This window comes from Poecile atricapillus, chromosome 13, assembly GCF_030490865.1.
Source record: "Poecile atricapillus isolate bPoeAtr1 chromosome 13, bPoeAtr1.hap1, whole genome shotgun sequence".
Classification (NCBI taxonomy): domain Eukaryota; kingdom Metazoa; phylum Chordata; class Aves; order Passeriformes; family Paridae; genus Poecile; species Poecile atricapillus.
Window position 1 is genome coordinate 5,832,383 of NC_081261.1, and position 21,765 is coordinate 5,854,147.

The 21,765-nt window shown below is 48.0% G+C and overlaps 1 protein-coding gene across 4 annotated transcripts in view; it reads right to left on the reverse strand.

Moving 5' to 3' along the window:
* GRIA1 (glutamate ionotropic receptor AMPA type subunit 1) overlaps window positions 1–21,538 on the reverse strand; it is a 118,344-nt gene extending 96,806 nt beyond the window's left edge. For 3 of the 4 annotated variants that reach the window (XM_058848595.1, XM_058848597.1, XM_058848596.1), the window contains exons 1-2: window positions 21,294–21,538; window positions 19,065–19,202 (exon numbers count right to left, since the gene is read on the reverse strand). In XM_058848595.1, coding sequence (XP_058704578.1) covers window positions 19,065–19,202; window positions 21,294–21,375 — 220 coding nt within the window. In that variant the 5' untranslated portion in view covers window positions 21,376–21,538. The remainder of the gene's footprint in view (window positions 1–19,064; window positions 19,203–21,293) is intronic. The other variant, XM_058848598.1, reaches the window with a different exon arrangement.
* Between the last annotated feature and the right edge of the window lie 227 nt (window positions 21,539–21,765).

The following is a 21,765-nucleotide window of genomic DNA, read 5'->3' on the forward strand; positions in this document are numbered from 1 at the left end:
GATTGACATTACACAAACACCTCAGGGCTTTTCCTCCCTGCTGTGGGTAACTCTGCTGGGACCTCAGTACCTCTTAGCATCCTTGCTGCTGCTACCTTTCCTTTCAGCTCTCCTGCTCACAGGGGTGAGCTCAGAGCAAGCTCTCCCCACACAGAAGGGTGCAATGACACCTTTGAAACGCCTTTAGCTAAAGTAACCATCAGTGATTTGTTCTGCTCTGCTTTGGCTGGGAGACACAGATGGACATTTGCACTCACACCTGAGAAATAGCCTCCCTCATCTGGGTGAGATTCTTCCATCCAAAAGCTTCCTCCTCCCAGAAAGAAATGTAATCATCCACCCCTCACCTAATTAGCAGATGAACTATTTATTTGACTTGTCATATCCCTTGGGAATCTCACATGATGGAGCTGTCCTGTGGGAGAGTTTTTCTAAGACAGCTGTTAAATGAAATGTCTGAAAAGCAAAGGGAATTAGTTTCTCTGCCACCACCCTTGTAGTTTCCCCACTTAATTGCCCTCAGTTTTGTTTCAGAATTTATAACAGGTAAGACAATCTGGGAAATAACAGCAATAATCCTTGTGTGTTATTATGACAAAGGAGTGAGGATCAAAATCATCAATGTAAAGACATTTTGCATCTGATGGGAGATCAGCTCCCAGGATGCCATTTTGCTGAAATCTCCTGAGGAATCAATTTTCTGCCTACGCCTGTTCACCACTCTGGAGAACCTCCTGTAATATCTCTGCATGCTAATGCACAACATGAATGTGTAGTAAAACACATGTGCCATTCCTCTGCTGGGAACTATAGGCACCCAGCAAAAAAAACCTAAAAAAACCCACAAAGAAACCTCCTACAGAAATTCCAGACATTATAGTTTTGCTTTCTTTTTCCAGCCCTCCAGAATGGATAGTCCACAGCATCATTTTGGAACCCTTCCTCAAAAAAAAGTACCAAAGGGATTCCTATTTGGCTCAATAGGCAACTATGGGTACATGCAAAGAATTACTTTGCAACCCACTCAGGTTCTGAGAAAAATGTGGCAGAAAGCAGGGAATGTGCAGTAGTGGGTAGTGTGTGTGTTGGCTTGGAAGCAAAGAGAACGGGGGTGTTTATCATGATCACCAGGTGATGACAAGGCAAAAGGTGTCCCAAAATCCTAAACAGCAGCTGCTTCTCCTCCACTCTGAGCCAGCCTCTTGCACAGGCTCAGCAAAGCCACCTGACTAAACCAGCAGCTCTGATTTTTAATAAACACCCAATGGGCTTAACAGTGCTGATAGGTTGCACAATGTACTATTTGCTGTCTTTTTGGGGCACAGTCTCCTCAAACCTCCATGAGAGTTGGGCTGGGAACACTCTGTCAAAATGAAAATGGTCTCCCAGAGCATAACCTGACTACAGAGCTAGCAGTCACTGCTCTGGTACAGTCTCTGAATAATGCCCTCAACTTTTAATAAGAAAGTTTTGTAATCAGATGGCCTTTCTCACATTTTCTTTCACTTGCTTTTCTCTGTGAAAAGTTCTATGTGAATCAAGTGTCCCCAAGATCTCCTCCCCTCTGGGTACCTTTGTTGCAAGGTGGACAGATGAAGATTCATACCGGTGCCATCTACAGCAAAAAGGTAATGGGAAAGGAAGGAAAGGGGCCAGAGAAATCCCATCTTTTTCCCCTCCAATTCATTTTATAGTCAGCCCTTAGCTGATTTATACAAGAGAACAGAAAAAGCCCAGAGGCAAGACAGCTCATCTCTCTGTGACTGAAAACACACTCCCAACCCAACCGGATCTTGGAGAACTTGGTTGCAGGTTGCCCTTGGATTATTCTGCAGGAGATTTTTTTGGTGAGCATTCAGTTTGAAGTTTGTTACTCATCCCTTCAGCTCACGTCACGATGAGGTCCCTTGCAGAGAGCAGGACCCAAAAGTAAGATGCTCAGCATCCTGGATTGTGCAATTTAATTTGGAAAATTTCCTTTCCTGCACTGGTGCTCGGCTGGAGCCCAGACACTAAATCCTGCCTCTGTGTGGAAACAGCCTGGCAGTCCCAATGACACATTGCAAACACAGTTCTGCTATGAGCTGTGAGCTCACATTGGGAAAGGTAATGCCATTTCTATCCCACATGCAGATTTTTATTCTGGGGAAAAAAAAAGCCCCACAAAAGAGGCCTGAGGTACAAAGATCCATAGGGAAGACTGACACAAAGCCTTCAAAGGCAGCGAGAGAATAAGTGCCTTTGAATGGATCCCAGGAACCAGACTGTCAAAGGACAGGGAGAGGTAGGTCATCTACCCTTCCCTACACAAGCAGCTTGGATATGTGCTGCAAAACAGTGCAGCCTTAAATATCCTAACCCAGAATGGAGCCTTGCCTGAGCTTTTCAAAATGAAGCACAGGAGGCACCCAGGGGCCACAGAGGAATGAGGAACCTCTCTGAAATGACCAGAAAACACTGGACAGCTAAACACCTCTTTCCAGGACGGAGCAGAGCTGCAGCTATCTTTCTTACAGGTTTAATTTTAAATACACTCCATACTCAAGAAGGTGGTGGAATCAAAGTCGCTGCAGCCTGGTAGACACCAGGATGGATCTTTCTGTCCAGCATCACCTCGAGGTTCTTTCCAAGACATTCCACAGGCAACTTTTTGCACCCTCCTATCTCATGTCCACAACTGCAGTTTCCAGCAATCCTGGCTGTGTCCTCCAGGGCTGCTGCCCCTCTCTGTGATTTCCCTTCATCAGCTGCCCCAAAACTGTCCCTGAGGTGGTTCCTGCCCCACAGATGAGCCCCCACCACTCACTCCTCAGTGTTCCTCTCCTGCTACCCATCAGCAGCTGCCTCCTTGGGAGGGGAGGACATTTGGCTGCAGGGTAATTTTTGCCCTGCAGGTTTGGATCTGCCTCCCCTAGAAGCACACTCACCTCCCCAGAAGCAGGAGACTGCAGTCCTCAGCCAAACTCCACCTCAGCCTTGTCAAGGGTTTGTTCTCCCTGACAGCCTCTAATCACCAGTTAGCCAGTTTACCGAGGGAAAAATTTTATCCTTTCTGCTAGAATTCATTTTTATGACACCTACCATAAGAGACTTAAAAAAATTAGGCATTAAAATGGTTTATAGAGGGTATTTTTATAATCCACTAAGCTGTTTTCCATTTCCACTGATATGACATCTCTCAGCTATAATTCATAAATGCCATCAGTTAACAGGCACAGAATCTTATCCTAAATTTCTCCTCTCATATGCTTTTCCCATTTAAACTTTCTGTTAAATCTTTGCTGTGCTGCTAAATCCAGAGAGATTTGGCCATAGCTGGGGGGGAAAAAAGTTTAAGTAGCTAATTAATGTCACTGGATTTGGGGCATCCTATCAGGAGAGAATATAGAGGAAGCATGTCCTCAATAAATATTTTGAACATTTAAATAAAGCTAATGCCCCCACCTACACAGGAACCTCTAATATCCTCAGAAAATAAAAATTTTTACAGGCAATAAGCGGCTGTTTTCCCACACAGGGATGATGAGGACATTGCATCAGATATATCGATTTCAGTGCCTCTGGCTTTCCCAACAGTCATTTTTGTTATCGATTGCAGCACGGAAGGGAGTCCCTCTGGGAAGCACCTGCTTGTGCCAGAGTCCATCCAACCTGGGGACATCCTGGAAGAAAGCATTTATTTACAGCCCTCCCAGAACTCACTTCCTACTTTGACAAAACCACAGAAATTCCTAGCAATAATTACAATTATTGCGGTAGTTAGACATATTCTGCTTTTCTCTGCCAAGCTCAGATTGGGAAACTCCAGGTCTCGCCACAATCACAGCTACTAAAGCACAGCATGAAAAACAAAACAGAATGTACATTCCTCCTCATTTAAAATGCCTCCCTTGTATCTACACTGGGTCTGCTGGGAAATTTGAATTTGGGTGGAGTTTGAAATTTGGGCTGCATGTAGCCATTTGGTTATGGAAATTCCTACCTTGGAAGAGGTGAGCTCAAAAGAATGGAGATTTTTTTATTTCTTTAGCATGGGCATGAAGATATCTCCTTGACTCTCTCTAGGTTAAGGATGGCTCACGGTCCACTGAGACTCCTTAAAGGCCTGGTGAGTTTCCAGTCACAACCACTTCAGCATTTTGGGTGGGAGAGAAGAGACTGCCTTCCCTCCATGAGGGGAGAGGAAGCATGGAAGACACATGGAGAGAACAAGCCAAGCCTCTTGCCCCCTAATGTTTTACCTAATGAAGACCTAATCCTAATGGGACAAGAGTTTCAGACAAGCAGAGTATCCATGTCCTTTAACCTTGCTTTTTTTTTCCAGTGTGAGTTTCAAAAGAAAGGCTTTACTCAATAGAAAGTTATCAATAATCTTTCTTTGGCCTTAAAAAACAAAAAGGGAAATTAAAGGTATATTACCTGAGCTGGATGGAAAAGTTTTGCCCAGTGCAGTGCAGTGCTGGTGTGGCTGGTGCTGCACAAAGGTGAATTCAGGAGGAGCTGTCCTCACCTGTGCAAGGGTCAGTGTTAAATGCACCTCTCACAATCGGGAGATCAAACACTCCCCTGAGGGCAGCAGGAGGAGGAGGAGGAGGAGGAGAGCTGGGTCACATCCTCCTGTCCCCAGTGCCTTACCCCTGTCACTGTCCCTCCCCAGCCCTGCCGGACGGGCGGGGGCCCGGAGCCGCCTGTGGGGAGGAAGATGAGGACTGAGATGAGCAGGTGATTCGTGCTCGTGCTTTTATCCCTTGGGGAGTGGAGATGAGTGAGCCCACACTGGGGACATGCAGGACATTTTCCTGCTGTCACCACAGCAAAGGGAGAGCAGCTGGTGACAAACGCGGGCTGCGGCCACTCGGGATGGCCCCTGGGCACTTCCACTTCGCTGCTCCATGGCAGAGTCAGCTTGGGGAAGATCATTCCCAAGGATCCTGCGTGCAGAGGTAGTCTCTGCTCACCCACTCACGGCACCAACGTGGCCTTTACCCATATGCTGCTGCCTGGCACTTCCAGCAGGAGAGGAGCAGCTCCCCCGTCACTTCCCAGACATCACAGGCTGCTGCTCATGTGCCAGCAGAAACGAGACAGCTCTGGGTGTCCACCAGACAGCCAGCCCCACTTGCCAAGGATCTGTGGACCTACACAAAGAGGGATCACGTTCATTAGGAAGAGGAGGAACTATAAATATGAGCCTAAGCAGGAAAATGAGGTCAGTGTAGGATTGAACAGAAATTCAAAGCCATGTCCTCTCCTGTGGGCAAGTGCTCACTGAGGTTTCCCCACTTATTTATCAGCACTGGCAGCCAGGGAAAGCACATCCTGCCTTCTGAGCATCCAGACTTTTCCAGCAGTATCAGAAGGAATTCAGGAATTCTCCTGCTGGCTTTGGTGTGCCTAATTAATACCAATGTCCTGTCGTACCTCTTGGAAATAAACCCAAAACTGGACAACAGAATGGGACAGTATCCCAAATCCCCTTAAAATATAACTTCTCCCTAAAGCCACCTTTCACCTGCAGTCTCACACACAAGAGGAAGAGCTACTGGCACAGCCGAGGTCTCAAAGGCACAGGGAGGTCACTTGAGGCTGGAAGTCAAAGTCTCCCTTAACTTCAGGACATGTCTGAGAGGTGATTAGCCTTTCCCTCTTTACAGAAAAGCTGGCACTGTCCAAAGCATCAAGCACTGCTCCCTTGGGACCTCAGACTTTGTCCTTCCCTGTGCTGGTGCCTGCAGGAATTGCAGAGCCCCACGGTGAGAGGATCAGAGACATCTCACTGCTCGCTTCAGTCTGGGGATGGCCCCGGACTGCAACAAATGCTGATTAAAGAACACGTTAGAGGCTGCCTCTAATGCACTTGCCACGAGCCTTCAGCTCTCATTTATCATCAGTGCCTGATTCTTGCCTAAAACTCAGTACACCCTTTCCAAGATTTTTATTTTTTTTTTAACCACTGATGTCTTAGTGTATCCCCTTGCACATTTTCTTTTGCTCTCTCTTGAGGAAAGAAATTAATGAAGAAGCCATTAGAGCTCCTCAGCCATCTGATCTTGGCAGGACATTCCTCTGACAAAACTAGATTAGGTGAGAGACTGATGATCAATGCTGAGCCAAAATTTTGCTCTGGGAGAGATGAGGATCTGGGGAAGGGGATCAGCTCCAACACGAAGTATCCCACAGCACTGTGACAAACCGAGGCAGGGAGGAGCAGCTGAGTGCAGCCTCCAGAACAGCACAGCCAGGCTGGGACCAGCCAGCACTGCCCCTTCCCCTTGTCACCCAAAGAGCAGCAGAGCCAGGAACAGCCAGACATGGGGTTCATCCACGTGTGGGCAGGAGGAAAATGAACCGTGGGAGTTTGGCTGCTGTTGGAGCCCGTTCTGCAGCAGCACCACAGAACAGGAGAGCAGAAATACATGCCTTCCATGAAAAAGAATAATTGAGCTATAATTCTGGTTTTGGCTTGCTCTTTTATCCAAAAAAGAAGAGTGGTTTGAATAAAATAATAATCCTATTAGAGCTACATGTGGAACAGATGCACAGGGACACTTGGCATCGCTCAGAACACTCTATATCACAGTTAGGTACTCATGCTCTTTGAGGAATCAGCAAACACTAAAATGGCTTTAAAAATCTGATTTTAGTACCTAGAGGACTAAGCTAACAATCAAAACCCCAAATATTTGATAAACAAACATAAGGCTGAAACATGCTATGACAGCTTGAGAAACTCCTGACAAGAGGGAGATGCAACAGGTGAGCAGCAGAAAATGCAACAGCCAAGAGAGGGTCACAACATCTTGAGCATGAGGCTTGGCATGCTGGTGGCACAGACTGGTGCAGAAAAGCCAAGAGGAAAATCCTGCTGCAAGGAAGGGGAAAATGAGCTAAAATCATGGTGAGCTAAAATCAGGGTGGAACATAACGTTGCTGGGAAAAATCTGCAGGAAAGGTAAAGACAATGGCATCACAGGTCACAGATCTCCTTGAGTTCCTTTGGATCAAGTGAAGCTTTTTTAGAAAAGGCTTGATACACAATCCAGGGAATTTATGGTGTAGCCCTGATTCCTCATCACATTGAAAAGATGTTTAAATACCAAACCAAAATTAAGACAAATATTTTATTTTCTTAGAACAATTCCATAGTGCAGATTAAAGGAAGAATGATTAAACCATATCAACCAACTGAAAACTGAGAAAAATGTCTGCAGAGGGTCACAGTGCCCCATCACCTGGGCACCCTGCACACCCAGCACATCTTGCCATCAAACTGCTGACAGAAAATTCCCTTGAAGAACATTGTGAGCCCAGGATTTTAAGCAGCCAGGAGATAACAGCATCCCAAAACACTGGTGTGAGCTCATAGCTGCTTCAAAGAACAGAATAAAATGGGCTTTCTGTCACTGATCACTGCTGTCTATAGGAAAGGAGGGTTGGATTTGGGGTGCCCACATCAGTCCACTCAGCATCTGCACAGACAACACCGTGGCACCCTTGCCAAACACATGAGGGAAAATGCCCTTTGGCAGAGCTGCTTTGACTGCAGGTCTCTGGCTGCAGGGACTTGTTTGGGGCTCCAGGGTGGCCCCACAGCCCACTGTGCAGCACCAGACTTTGGGGAAGCAAAGGGGTTGACATGGCAGAGGAAGCAGCACAAATCCAGGCCAGGCTGCAGCAGGTGCTGCTGTGGGTGGGATATTGTGCATGGCAGACTTCCCTGGGTGGGATATTGTGACTTCCCCTGCCTGCAGCTGCAGAGATGGGTTCCATGCAAGGGGGCTGGAACAGACTCTTCACCTTCTCTGCATCAGTATTTTGGGCAAAATGCTCTATTCATGTGGAGAGAGAAGCAAAGGAGAAGTAGGAGAGAAGAATCTCCCAAGGAATTTTTCAGAGCAGGGAGACTCTTGAACTCCTCAGAGCAGAGTGCTCTGCTACTGAACATACTTCTCCCTTCTTCCTGAAGCTGGGAGAAAGAAAACTTAGTGAGGAGGTGAGGAAGGAGAGCTCTTCCCAAACATGGACTCATTACTGGGTTTCAGGTGCCAACTCTTACAGCAAATTCTTTCAGTCTCACACAGCGTCTTTAAGAGATGATAGATTGCACTGGCTCAGAAGAAACTCTCTGCTCCCTGATAATAAATGAGTTGTTAGCAGAAGTAGCAGGCTCCCAGATCCATTTGTGATCCAAAGGGCTCACAGATGCTTCCCATTTCTGCAATGCCAAAACCACAGAACACCAGACAGCAAGGGATGGGAAGGAGCCTCCTGCTCCTGTCTGCTTGCTGCTCTCCAGTGGCTAAAGGGAGACTGTCAAGTGCAGCTTCCCTTTGATGAAGCCTTTTTTTAATGTAAATTTGCTGTTGTTGAAAGTGAGGAATTTGCTGTATTGCCTGCAGGCAAGGATAGCTGTGGTAAAACCTCACCCCTGTGTGCTGCACCTCTGCAGCACCTCGTGTGCTCTGGACAGGAATTGTCCATGGCACAGGCACACCTTGTCCTACAGCCACACACCTCATTCCTCTGCACAGCTGAGACAACACACCTTGGATGAGAAACACACCTTGGATGAGACAAACACACCTTGGATGAGACAAACACACCTTGGATGAGACAAACACACCCTCTCCAAAGGCTCCCATGGTCACACTGCAGGATGCTGCTGTACCTGAAAGTCTTGGCCCCAATTCCCTCCATGCCCAGCCTCCACAACACTGCTCTAGATTTCACTCCACAGCCCTGGGGATGACTTTTTTCCCCCCACCCTGTTTGTTTTTCAAGTTGTTCTGCTTGACTTGCTACTTTGGATTCACACTTTTACCTTCTGTCCTGAGACAGGCTCGGAACAGGAAACCTGAACACACACTGCTCTGAGACTCTGAGATTGCTGCCAAATGGCAATTAGAACTCATGACAGATTGGGATGGGATTCAGAATGTCCCAAGATTTTCAGGTGTGTTTTGATCTAGAGCTCTGGGTCTGATTTGTCTCAGCTGCTATAGGATGCCACTGTAAAAATTACTTTTTTTTTTTTTTTTTTTTTTTTACAGGCCAAGCATTGAAGTTTTTTCCTTCCCCACAAGATTGTTTGTTCCAGTGCTATACAAGGTTTAACTGTGGTCTTCCCATTTGAGCTAGAGGGGGTTGCTCAGCCAAATCCTTGGGTGCTGTTTTGGAAATGCCACAGCACCTGAAGGCGTTCCTCCCCTGATGACAGCAACCCCACGATTCCCCCGGAGCCCAGTCCTAGGGACAGGCACAATCAGCCAGGAGTGCATCAGGGGGAAGGGGGAGAAAGAGATCTGCATAAAGACTGCAAAAGCAAACCCAGACACGGCTGTTAGAGCACTGCAAACGCTCCTGCCAGCAGCAAGCCCATGACAAGCGAGAAACAGAGGAGGCCAAGAGGATAAAAGCTCGTCACAGGACAATGCCAGGCCCCTGCCCTTGGGGGGCCACTGCAGTGCGGTACCGAAATACAGAAGGAGAACCTGAGCAGAGCAGTTTCTGTGCCATGAACATATGTTTTCTTCACTTCTCAGCAATACATCAGAATAGCACAACTGCGAAGAGCCTGTTTGCAATGTGATGCCTGCTTTTATCAAAGCCCTTACAGGCTGCTTGCAGGGAGAGCAGCAAAATGTTTGATACTGCTGAGATGTCACCTTCAGCAGAGTATTGAGGAATTAGCAGAAGAGCATGATGCAGCTGCAGACACTTTGGGATAGGATTCATCTCACCTGCCTCCCAAAGTCTCATGGTAAACTAAGCCAAGATCAACACAATTCTGTTGCTTTATCTGGTACTTCACAGAGGAAGGAAAAGTTCAATTAGAGGACACGTGGGCACATGTTGAGAACAAGCTTTGATGGGCTAAATATTCTCAAACAAAGAGGAGAAGTTTGAGAATGGTCACTGAGAGCTGCTGGCTGAGATGCTGAGTGTTGGCACCTCCAATGCCACATGTGTGATTGCTAAGCCTCACTAAAACCATGATGATGCTTGGATAAGAGTTTCCTCTTTGACAGAACAAGCCTGTACCCCAAAGTAGTGCTTGTTCCTCCAGAACAAGAAATAGTCTGGGCTTTTTGGGGAAGGGCTCATCTCTGAAGGCATGTGGCTGCTCTGGAAGCAGGGATAGAAATGCAGGAGCTGTCTCATGTCCCACCTGAGGGCTGCACAGTGAATTCACTGCCCTCAAAGCATCAGCACATAGACATGGGCATGTCTGGGAACACAAAGAGCTGATTTTCCAGTCTGTGTGTGGCTGTGGATGGGTGACCTCCTGCAAGCCTGGGCACTGCTCGGCGCTCAGGAGAGGTGCTGGCATCTGCTCCCACCGAGGTCTCTGCCAGTCTGGCACACCAGGCTGCTAAGGTGGAGGATGTTATGATATAGATGACTCAATGTTAGAAATCTGCCTGGCTTCATCCACACGTTTCTTTCAGGTTCCCAAACAAATGATGACTCCTAACGCCCGTCAGCCAAGGCTAATCCAGGTCCCAGACTCCTGGGACCTGAGGAGATCTGTTCCCTGACAGTGGAGGAGAGGCTCCACTCTCCCCACAGCCTCTGCTTTTGCTGTCCCCACAGGACAGGAGCACAGGGACTCCCAGCTTGCCATCCCCACACCCTGAAGCTGCAGACACTGGGTTTTGGCCCAGCCATAATGAGCCGAGCAGGAGACCTCAGAATGAAGACAGGCTGGAAGACTGAATTAATTCTGATTAAATCTGTGAAATGCACTCAGATCTGTCTTTGCTGGGGACAGACTGGGGACAGCTGCTGTGCCTGCCTGTTTTTCTGGGACAGTGAGCTGTGAACAGTGCTGCTGCTCGGGCTGCACTGCTCCCTGCCTCCTCCTCGCCTGCAACCATCTCCTCCTCCTTCCCCCACTGCGGCCGTGTGTGGTTTGGCTTTCCATTACTTCTTTTGGTAGTTCATTAAAGACATTAATCACCTTCTGCACAAAGACATTTCTCCTGAACTCCCTGCAGGCCAGGCCTCTTTCTCCGCTGCGGCTCTTTCAGCCCGTGCAGGCGCAGGGCTGGTGGCTCAGACCTGCCCCCGTTTCCCTTCTTGGCACCAACAGGGTGGTCACCCCCAAGCCTTCCCTGCCATGCATGCTCTGGCAAGATCCTCCTTCCCAGCTCACCTTCACCCCACTGTGAATCTGAAATCTCAGCATTTTCCCTGGCCAAACACTCCCAGCACATGGCCATCGTATGTCACCCACATGGAGGTGGAGGACAGGAGTAACCTGAGCTGTGGTGCTCACCAAATAGGAGACACCACGAGCTCCAGTTCAGATTTGAGCAGCAGGAGGCAGAACCCTCAGAAAGGAAAACCTTCCCTTGCTTAGCCAAGGGCTGAAAAGAGAGACAAGGGAAAACTCCCCCATTGCACGTCCACAGCCCCTCCAGAGCTGCTGCCTTGCCCCTTTCCCACGTCATGTCTCCTACTCCAAGGTTTCTTCATCCTCTGTCCCTGTGACCTCTCTGTTGGACTTTGCTTGCCTGTGCTTTCCTCACAAGCTCCCAATTACCAGCTGGTAATTTTTTCTGCTGTTTACCTGCCAGAGTAGCAGTGCTGTTTCCTTCTATCGGGTGGCACTGAACAGGATGTGGGCGCTGCGTGGAAGGAAAGCCAACAAGGCTTGGGGCATTCAGGGGATGCTGGCAGGCCAGCAGGAGAAAAACCACGTCTGGATCTGTCTAATCACTGATGTCTTTTGCTTGTTGAAGCTCACTACTAGCAAAGATCAAAGCAAAGTGTTTGGGAGGGCGGGGAGGTGAGAAACAGCCCTTGATTTCATGTGAGATTCTTCCACATTCTGCATCCAGATTACTTACAGAGGTTTCTGTATCTCTTCTCTGACCCTCCAGCCCTCAACCTTTCATCTCCCTCCCACCTCATCTCCATTAGCATAGTGGCAGGATCTCACCTACAAAATCAAAGCCAAGACTCCTATGGCGTATAGAGAAATGCAGACACGCACTCCACATCCACACAAGAATCCTGCCATCAGCACAACTCAGTCTTAGACATCAGTTGTTTTCTTTTGCACTCCTCCACTCTGTCAAAAACAAATAAAATCAGAGAACTAAAAGACCCTCTTAAAGAAGCCAAGATATGGCAATTTTTAGCTGTCAGTCACTTCTCCATTGCCTCTCACTGCTGCTTCCTCAAGGGGTCACTCAGTCTGGCGAAGCATAAGCACATTTGAATTGCAGCCCTGGTTGAGGATTGGCAGGGTTTGGTTTGCAGACAACAGGGAAAATAACTGATCTACATTAATAACAAGAATCAACATTTCAGGAGGTTTTTGTCTTTTTGTGTTGTTTTGTTGGGGGTGTTTTTTTTAAGAGTGCCCCAGAGGAGACAAGTGGGTGGCTGCTGAAAGGGCAGTGTGAGAAAATCAGCTGGAGGCTCGTTACTTTTTAAGCTAATGAGAGATCACTTCAGCAGGTGAGCAGGGAGCAGTTTCTGCTGCATCCCACACTGTTATTGCCCCAATAATTCACTACCATTTTGAAATACTTTTTGCTGGAATGATGGTGGATTGCAAATGGCTTGGTTTGGCCCCACTTCTGCACCCTGCCTAACCCCTGGTTTCCTCAGGTGTTACCAAAGGATTTCACATGGAACTTTGCACTGGGAAAAACAGTGCCCTGTTTCATTTCTACACAACTAAAGTAAGAGAAATAAAACCTCTCTTTAAAGGAATGCAGTTGAAATAAATGCATCTTTGTCTTCAGACTCGTGTTAATACCGCACCCCAGAGAATTTGGATCTTAAGAATATTAAAGTCTCCCTGACTTATTGCCTCTTTAAGGAGCATGTTGATTTTGTGTTTGCTCTGAGCTCCACGTGTTATTGAAGCTAACTGGGACCTTTTCCATTTCTGGTGGCAGAGAGCTGCTGCCTTTGGGGCCCTAACCCTATTAAGGGAAATGTAAACGTATATATCTAAAATTCCCACCAGTTTTGGAAATGAGCAGCATACTTCTGCATGCTGCCTTCCTTGCAGTCACATGAAGATTTCCACTCTCACCTTGCTAATAATGCCAAAAAATAAAGCCTGTCTGTTTCTGGCCTAGTAGAATCCCTATCACATGGAAAAGCTTTATTTTTAGAGAAGAAAAGATAAGCTGTGAGTGGAAGCTGTGACTGTCACACAATGGACAGGTCTGGCCTGTGCTGCTCACTGCTTCTCAAATCCCTCCTCTGCCTACTGCAGAGCCCAAATTTTACTTCTTCACTCTCTTTTCTGCTTGTCACCAGTGCTGGGATCCTTTCCAGATGAGCAGATAGATTTGCAGGTGTGAAATTCCCCTTATTCCTCCCTCTGATTTTTTCTTATGGCGTCATATCTGCTTTTTTTCCCTAGACAACTCTCCCACCACCCAGGATAAAAAAAAAATTAAATCCACAAGAAAGAGTCATGCAAAGAATAAGTGCCCCCATGGCCTTTGAAGAGATGGACACAGCAGACTGGGGCACACTTTTCCTGATGTGTGGTGCCAGCCTCTTGCAGGGTTATCTCTGTGAAGGGGAGCCCCATCATGTCCCTGCTGATGGTATCGGTCCACATTGACCCAAAACCCTCCGTGCCCAGATCCCTGGAGGCAGACACAACCTGCCCTGTCCTGGCAGCTCAGGAAATGGCTCAGCAATCATGTTCTATATGTTTCTCCTTCTTGGGGAAAATCATATGGGACAAACTCCTGCCTTGTCCAGTGGTGGCTGTGACTGCTGAGCACCCAGCGCTGACCCCAGGGCCCTGCTGGGACACAGGGGGCTGTTGTCACCTCCAGGACCTGCTCCCTCCTGTTTGGCAGGATTTCACCCAGCCATGTGGATTTTCAGCACACTCCAAGCTGCTGGCATCTCACTGAACACACACTAGAAAGCTACAGCCCATCCCTGCCCGAAACTGAGCAACCTTAACCTCGGGTTGATCTGAAGTGAGTTGTTGCTCCGTGATTCATCTGTCTGCATCATATCTTCTCCTGTTACATAATCCAAGGAGATGTATCTCCTTGTAGTACCTGTGTTGTATTAATCAGACTGCATCTGATCATTAAATCCATGTTTCTCTTGGCTTAACTCACATTAAATAGTCATAGCAAGCATCCTGAGCTCTGCAGGAGAGGAAAAAAAAAAATCCCACAGCACTTACATGAGATTTCTGACACTGTGAAAATAAAAACAAGTCTAGCAACACCACAACTATTACAGGGCTGGGCTTATTTAGACTGTGGAAGTTTAATTATAAAAATTGCATTCTAATTGATTACTGCTGGAATAATTACAGCAACACCTTTACAAGAAATGGCGGCCATCATATGTTTGTCAACAAAGAAGTTTCCTTTAAATTCAACACACAATAATTGTTTAATTAAACCAAATTCAGATCCTCATTTGAGAACATTCAAATGCTTGCCTATTCCTTTCTATCTCTGAGAGGTAATTTAGGAGATAAAAAGCAATTTCTATAAATACTCTATCTATATATGTAAGTATCCAAGGAAAAGAAGAAAAAAAGACTTCATTTCATAGCTGATCTGGATGTAAGCTTGCTGCTATTGATAAGAACATAAGCACAGAGTGAGTGATCACTACAAATCCCTCTCTAATTGGTGCTTGGAGGCCTTAATAAAATATGAACAGAATCCAAACTACATGTTCATTTTCTAATTTGCAGAATAGATCCAACTGTTGATATTCTAGCATCACCCACAGCATATACTTGGTAAGAAGACCCCACAGTAACTGTATCTGTGCATACAGGGGAGGAGAGGGATAAATAATTCATTGTTTTTCAGCCTCTTTATAAGTTTTCTTGCAGCTGTAAAATCCTGTTGCTATCCTGTGCAGATTCCTGTGTTTCAGGTGTGCAGATTCTGATTGCCCCTTGCCAGCAGCCCACCACCCAAGCACACAAAATCTGGTGGCTGCCTCAGCAAAGCTGCAGGGCTCAGTGATGAACAGGGGTTGTTTCAGTCACTGGCCAGCCCTGCAAAGTGGCCTGAGTTTTGGAGGGGCAGATTCACCTTGTGTGAGCCCCACTCACAGGGCACAGCCCCCAGGGCAGGCTGTTCTCAGGACAGCCAGAGCATCTCCACGCCTGCCTGGGGTTGCCAGGCTCACCTGGGGACCTCAGCCAAGGGCTGAAAGCAGGAATCTCTGCACCACAAATTAAATAAAGCTATGGAGCTGTGGCTGAAACAACTGATATTCCCTGAGGAGCCGGGCTCTGCACAGGACGGGATGCGCATTACGCTGTGCACAGTCGGAGGCTGAGATGAAGAACAGGAGAAAACTCTTCCCAGCACAGGCTGACTCAAGCAAGAAACCTCTCATCCCTTTGCTGTCAACAGCATGTGGGTCTACTGTGGACCTTCCAGGGACAGGAATTTGCAGATCTCTCTTAAGCTGCAAGGCTCATGTGCCTTTGCACCTGGCACAGAGCAGCCCCTTTCCCACCTCTCTCCACCCTGACCTGCAGCATCAACTCTCCTGTGCCGGGTCTGCCCTGAGCACAGTCAGACACGGCAAAAACCAGCATGGCAGGGTTTGCTAGGCACTGTCTGGAGGCCATAAAGCTCTTCTCCAAACATGGATGGAGACAGAACCCCTTAACATATCTTTAAACCTGACCAGAAGGGTTTTTGCTGTGCTACGTCACCAGGTAAACATTTCAGCTATGCCACACCAGCATTTTACCCTTTATAGTCCCCTGGCACTGCTGCGTAATTCTGCTGAAGGAAGGACTCTCGATTCACCCTCCTCCCCTAAACAATTTCCTTGGCCTTTGAGGAAACAGCACACAATTATAAAGCTTCCTAACCTTTAGTTAAGAACCCTCAGAGTGGCAGGTGTGTACTTTCATACGGGTAAGCCCCATCAGGCACCCAGCTGCAGCCACGGAGCGTGTTCACTACCAGCTATTCTGTGGGATGGAATGAATTCTGGAAGATATTTCAGATATTGAAATGTGCCCGTGCCTCAGTGATGCAACATTAGCACCAACCCCGCACATCAAACAGCAAGTCACCACACATATCTACAACCTCTTCTTGCTTCCTTCATGATTATGGTTTGCTTAAAATGATCATCTCCTGACGAGCTGCGCACAGGGACCGCAGGACGCGCACTGAGGTTCCCACAATCACCGCGTAACCATAAAAAGTCCACATCTGGGAACACCAGAAATGCAAAAGTTACTGCTGGGCTGTCACAGCCAGAGCCCAGTGACTACAGCAGCCTCTGGGTGTTCTCCAGATTCCTGCCTCGGGTGGGTGTTATTGGTACCAACTCGCCACCGGCGCGTTGTTAACGGCGCTGTCACCTGGGCGTGGATGGCGGTGTCACCTCACACCACAGCCTGCTCATCCTCAGCAGCCAGCAGCTCCGTGGCAGGCAGAGGTGAACAGGGTGCAGCCCATGCTGAGGCACATTTTGCACATGATTTCCTCAGCCAGGCTGCTGTCATCGTGCTGCGCTTCACCGCGCCGCTCATCGCCACCCCACAGCCCGCCCAACAAGGGCTTGGATTCTGCTGTCACCACTGATTCTTAATATCTGCTCTGGATTTTGAATGATGCTGCTTCAGACACTTGCCATAAGGACTACATTTAGCACATGAGGCTGGATCCCAGCGTGAAGCAGGATTTGCAGTGGAGCTGGGACCTACTAGTCTTGCTCAGACGTCCTGTTGGAGACCCAGACAGGTGAAGCATCAGGTTCACAGGGTCTAAACACCCTTGACTTAACTGTCATAGAAGCAGGTGAAGCCAATGTTGAGGAAATGCTGTGTTCTCCATCTCCATGGGAACAAAACCGGGTACTTTTAACTGGTAGCACGGCCAGTCTTTTCTCAGAAGATAAGGACCACTGTGTGGGCAGGGTTTTTATTCTCTCTAAATAAACAGATCTTTCTGCTGATATCTAGTCTTGGAAGCCAGGCAAGGAATTAGCTGGAAGACGAAGAATGAGCTAATTTCTGACAAAAGTTTCACTTCAGCTCTAGACTACTAAAATCAGGTCTCCTAATGGCCTGTTTTCTTTAGGTTGGGGTTTTTTTTCCACCTCTGGGGTACATGGAATGACACCTTCTTTTGTGCCTACAAAACAAATGCTGCCTTCCATAGTCAAGAGGAACTTAGGAAGTTTTTAATTATAAGGAAAGCAAAATGAGGACAAGTGAAGTTGGACTGTGCAGAGTGCTCTGCTGGTCTGATCTAGGACAATGTGCCCTACATAGAGCTCAAATATAACATCCTTTGGGAGGCTGCCTTGCTTCCATTCAGCTTTTGTGAGACCACCCCTGCCCCCGCAGCACTAATGACAGATTTCTGAAGCATAACTGGTGTCATGGTCTTGCCATCAGAGCTGTAAACAAAACCATTAGTGGCAAGGCATGGAGAGGGAGGGAAAGCCACATGCAGATGGAGAATTTGAGTGATACTCTTGCAATTTCTGTTTTGTTCCTGTTCTCAGCTCTGAAATAACTCATCCTTAGCCACAGTCAGCAACTCTACCCCAGGTGGGTGACGTTTTCCCTTGATAGATACAAGGTCTGGACTTTTTCTTCTATTTGTCTGGGTTTCCTGCCAAGAAAATGCCGTTGGATAGAGCTGAAATAGTTGCTCCTCCTTGATGGAAACCTTGTAGTTGGCAAACAGAGGGATATTAAGGAAAATAAAATCTCTTCAGATATGCCATTAGATACTGCAAAGGAAGTGTGGCCAAATTGTTACTTCTCTCTTCTATATCATACTGGGCAGGAAATTCCCGAAACCTTGTATTTGCAAACCCTCCAACAGAAAACATCACAACTTTTTTTTTTTTTTTTTTTTTTTTTTTTTTTTTTACTTCCAAAAGCCTCATTAATTCTCCTCCTGGCTCTTTCTTCCAGGAGATCCCTTCTGTGCATATCTGAGCAGAGAGAACAGTTTGTGTTCACCTCTATCCCACACAACTAAACTGCAGGGGGGATGTTTCAGTGACTCAGGAGGACACTACAGACACCAGCCAACAGCAATCCAACAGGCTCTACGAAGGGAAGGCTTCCTCCAGCCTCTCCTGACAGCCCCCAAACACAGACACAGGCTCAGAGAGTGTCAGCAGCAGTGTCTGACAGCAGGTCAAACCAAGGGATTCTTTGTGCATCACACCCTACCGGCGCGAGCCCCTCGCCCACAGCCCTGCACCCTGTGCTCCAAGGAAAGCAAAGGCTGCCACAGCAACCACAGGGCTGTGTCATGGGTTTTAGTTTTCATTTGGTTTCCTCCTCCTGGTCTTGTTTGTTGCTGCTAACCTTCGCTTTACCTAGCAAGAGAAGGTTGCTTGGTTTTTTTTTCCAATAATATCATCTAGTGAGAAGAGAACAGTGCAGCCAATGTGCTGTGCTTTAGCAGGGTGCAGATACACCCTGACATCAATTCCGTGGTGCAAACTCATTCTTTAGTATCTGTTTTTAGAGCCAATGAATGAATTTCTTGAAACTAGAACTTTCTTTCCTCTCTGTCATTATTAGGCATGCCCTTATTGTGGATTTAGACTCCACTTGCACCAAGCTTCTGGTTCCTGCTAGATCTTTCTTAAATTACAAGGACAGATGGTTAAACTGGGGCTGAGGAAGAAGCTGTTCACACTAAACAGAGACTTCTGTGCACTCTGTGGGTGGAAAGGGGTGTCTTTGTTGTGCATCACAGCTATGGGAAATATGGGGATGAAACCTCAATGTACTGAGTTGGGCAGAGGTTAGAGGAACAAGAGGAAATGAAATCTTGGGGGGTTTATACCACCTTGGGTGCAATGGAAAGGGAAACATGAGACATGCTGGATAACTGCAGCACTACCTCACCCCTATTCCTTAGCACAAACCAAAACAACCCAGAACCCCTTTGTCCATGGGTTTGGGGTCTTCTTGCCTGGACCCTGAAGGTGAGCTGCACATTTGGTGCAAGCTGTCCCATATTTCAGACAGCAAACAAACCCAAGTCAGGAATAAAGAGCCCCAAGTCAGGCAGAGCACGGTGGGCGCTGGTACTTACAGGTGTATGTCATTTCAAAGCTGTCACTGATGTTCACAATGTCGATCTGGGGAAGGAGCTTAGGCGGTTCTGTGAGCTGAGACAACGCAAACCTAAAAGCCGCATGTTCCTGGGACTGTTGATTAGGAAATAACCCCCCTAGGGAGAGAAACAGAACAATAAGAAGAAAGGTCTTAAGAACATTTGTATTAGAAACATCACCAGTCCAAAATATTCCTGAGAGCAGAGCCTACAGCTCCTCAGCCTGGGAAGTGCCTCCAAACTCAGAAATCCTCCAGAACACAAGACCCATGGGTTCCGTGCCCACTGAGGACAGGTTGGGAGCAGAAAAGCTCTCCAATATGTCTGTTATGTAACCCTGGATCACATATAGGAGCCCTGATGCATCCCCAGGCCAAGCAGCCTGCAGGATAGGGGTAATCCACAGGGTGCAGCTCAACCTCCTCACCCCCCGGAACTTCAAACAGGAGGAGGGGGAATGCTGCCAACATCACCTCAGCAAAGGAAGAACGAGATTCTTCCTTCCTCCCCTCACCTGAGGCTCAGTGGAAGCCCTGCTGACTGGGAGGGGAGGTTTGCTACAGGAGGGTTGCAGGGGTCCCCCCACACTGTGGGACTCTGGGGCAGCCGGGCTGAGCCTGGCACAGCAGGGGACAGGGCTGTGACAGCCAGAGTGACACGGGACTGTCACCGAACAGCCGCTGCTGCTAGAGGTTTGTTGCACAGAAAACCCCTGAATTTAACAGGTGACAGTGGCCAAACTCAAACTTGGCCAGGAAACTTAAAGCTTTGACCCTCAAACGGATCAATCTATACAGAAGTACAGACAAACACAGGATGATACAAACAGGGTAGGAACTGGGACCGGGCTGGACCTAAGCTCAGAGCCTCTCTTCTCCCATGGATCTGGAACAAAGTGCAGCGATAACCCAGCCCTAGGAAAAGTTTCCTGCTGCTCCCCCAGCAGGAACCTTGGCTTGCAGCAGATCCCTTCACAGCCTCCAGAAAGATGCTATTAAATTCAGCCTGTCTTGTAATCTATATGCATTTAAAGAGAGCGCTGCTATTGGCATTTCAGGAGGAGGGAAACAAAGCACTTAGCAACAAGGGAGAATTAAAATAAAGCTGCAGAAAGTATCAATGCACAAGATGACTTGGGGAAGAAACAAATAGGCAAGGAACTGCCATCAACGTCACTTTGCACATCTTTAGTAGAGGGGGCATCTCCTTGTGTGAAAAGGGCTATTTGTGCACCAATATCCCCCCACCTCCCCCGTTCCTCCCACCCCACAGCCTAATCATGGATATTGGAGGAATCAGATGCTCGTAACCAAGTTGCGTTTGTTGAAAGGCAAAAAAAATCTGGGATCTTGCACAAATTTGGGGTAAAGGGGAGACAGGAAGGGAGGGAGACAAGGATGCAGCAGCAACAGCAATAAAAGCACTGATTGTGCAGCTGGACTCAGGCAGGAGTTGCCTGAACTTGGTGGATTAGCAATTGATTGGCATTGCAAAGAGAAGGGAGGCGGGAAAGAAACCCGGCATGCGAGGGAAGGGAATTTGGGGCTAGGTTACAAACGATCACCAATAAAGATCAATGGAAGAGTAATAATAAACCCGGGGAAGGAGGGAGGGGAGCACTGAGAAGTTACAGGAAGGGAGGAAGGAATCAAACAGGCACTGCTGGTGTGCAGGGGAAGCAAGTGGCATGAAATGGAAAGGGACTTCAACGCAAGATCTTCTTCCAATAGCTTTGCCCTTATTCTTTAGCAACAACAACAGAGAGCGTCTGGTTGATACCTCCCGTCCCAGTTACCTACAGATGAGAGCATCCTCACAAAAATGTATCATGCAACCGCCGATTTTGCAAATGCAGCAACACACAATGGCAGCCCAGGCATTCCTCAGGGCAAGAAACAGATATATTTTTTTTTCATACTTCCTCCATTTCGGAGGCACTTTTTCTCCCTCTGTATTGGGGTGTGTGTGTGTGCAGGCATTTATTCCCAATCTACCCCTCCCCCAAAGCCAAATTGATCCATCTCCGCTCCGGCAAAGCTGGTACCAGCGCACACATCCAGCCCTCGCAGCTCAGCCCCTCGCTCTCTCTCACACACATAGACACACATTGTGCCTTTGCAAGCACAAGAACGGGTCGGTTTTCCCCCACCACCCCCTCTCCACCCCAACCCACTCGCCAGGAACCATCATCCCCAGCCCCGCACTCACCTATCTGGATATTGTTGGGGAAATTGGCCCCTAACACCGCCCCTAGGAAACCGGTGCAGAAGAAGGCAAAAATGTGCTGCATATTCCCTTTTGCATTGGCGAAAAAGAAGCCCAGTTCCAAGCATAGATTTGATTTTTCCCCCGCTCTGCTCTCTTTAGCTGCCTCTCTCGCCTCCCCTCCGCTGCGCCTTCGGGATGCGCGTCTCCCCCGCTCGGAATCCAGCGCTGAGACTGCCGCTGAGCAGCGCCTGGCAGCAGGATTATCTGAGCCCCGAGAGAAAGAAAGAGAGCCCGCTCCTCATGCACATCCCTCCCCCGCCACACACAGCACACACACGCACACGCACACACGGCCGCTTCCCCCGGCTCCTTCCCCTGCTCCCAGCTGGAGCTGGAGCCGCTCCCCCCGACCCCCCTCTAACCCCGGGGCTCTAAGGGCAACCCCCACCTACCCCCAGATCCCAGCTTTCCC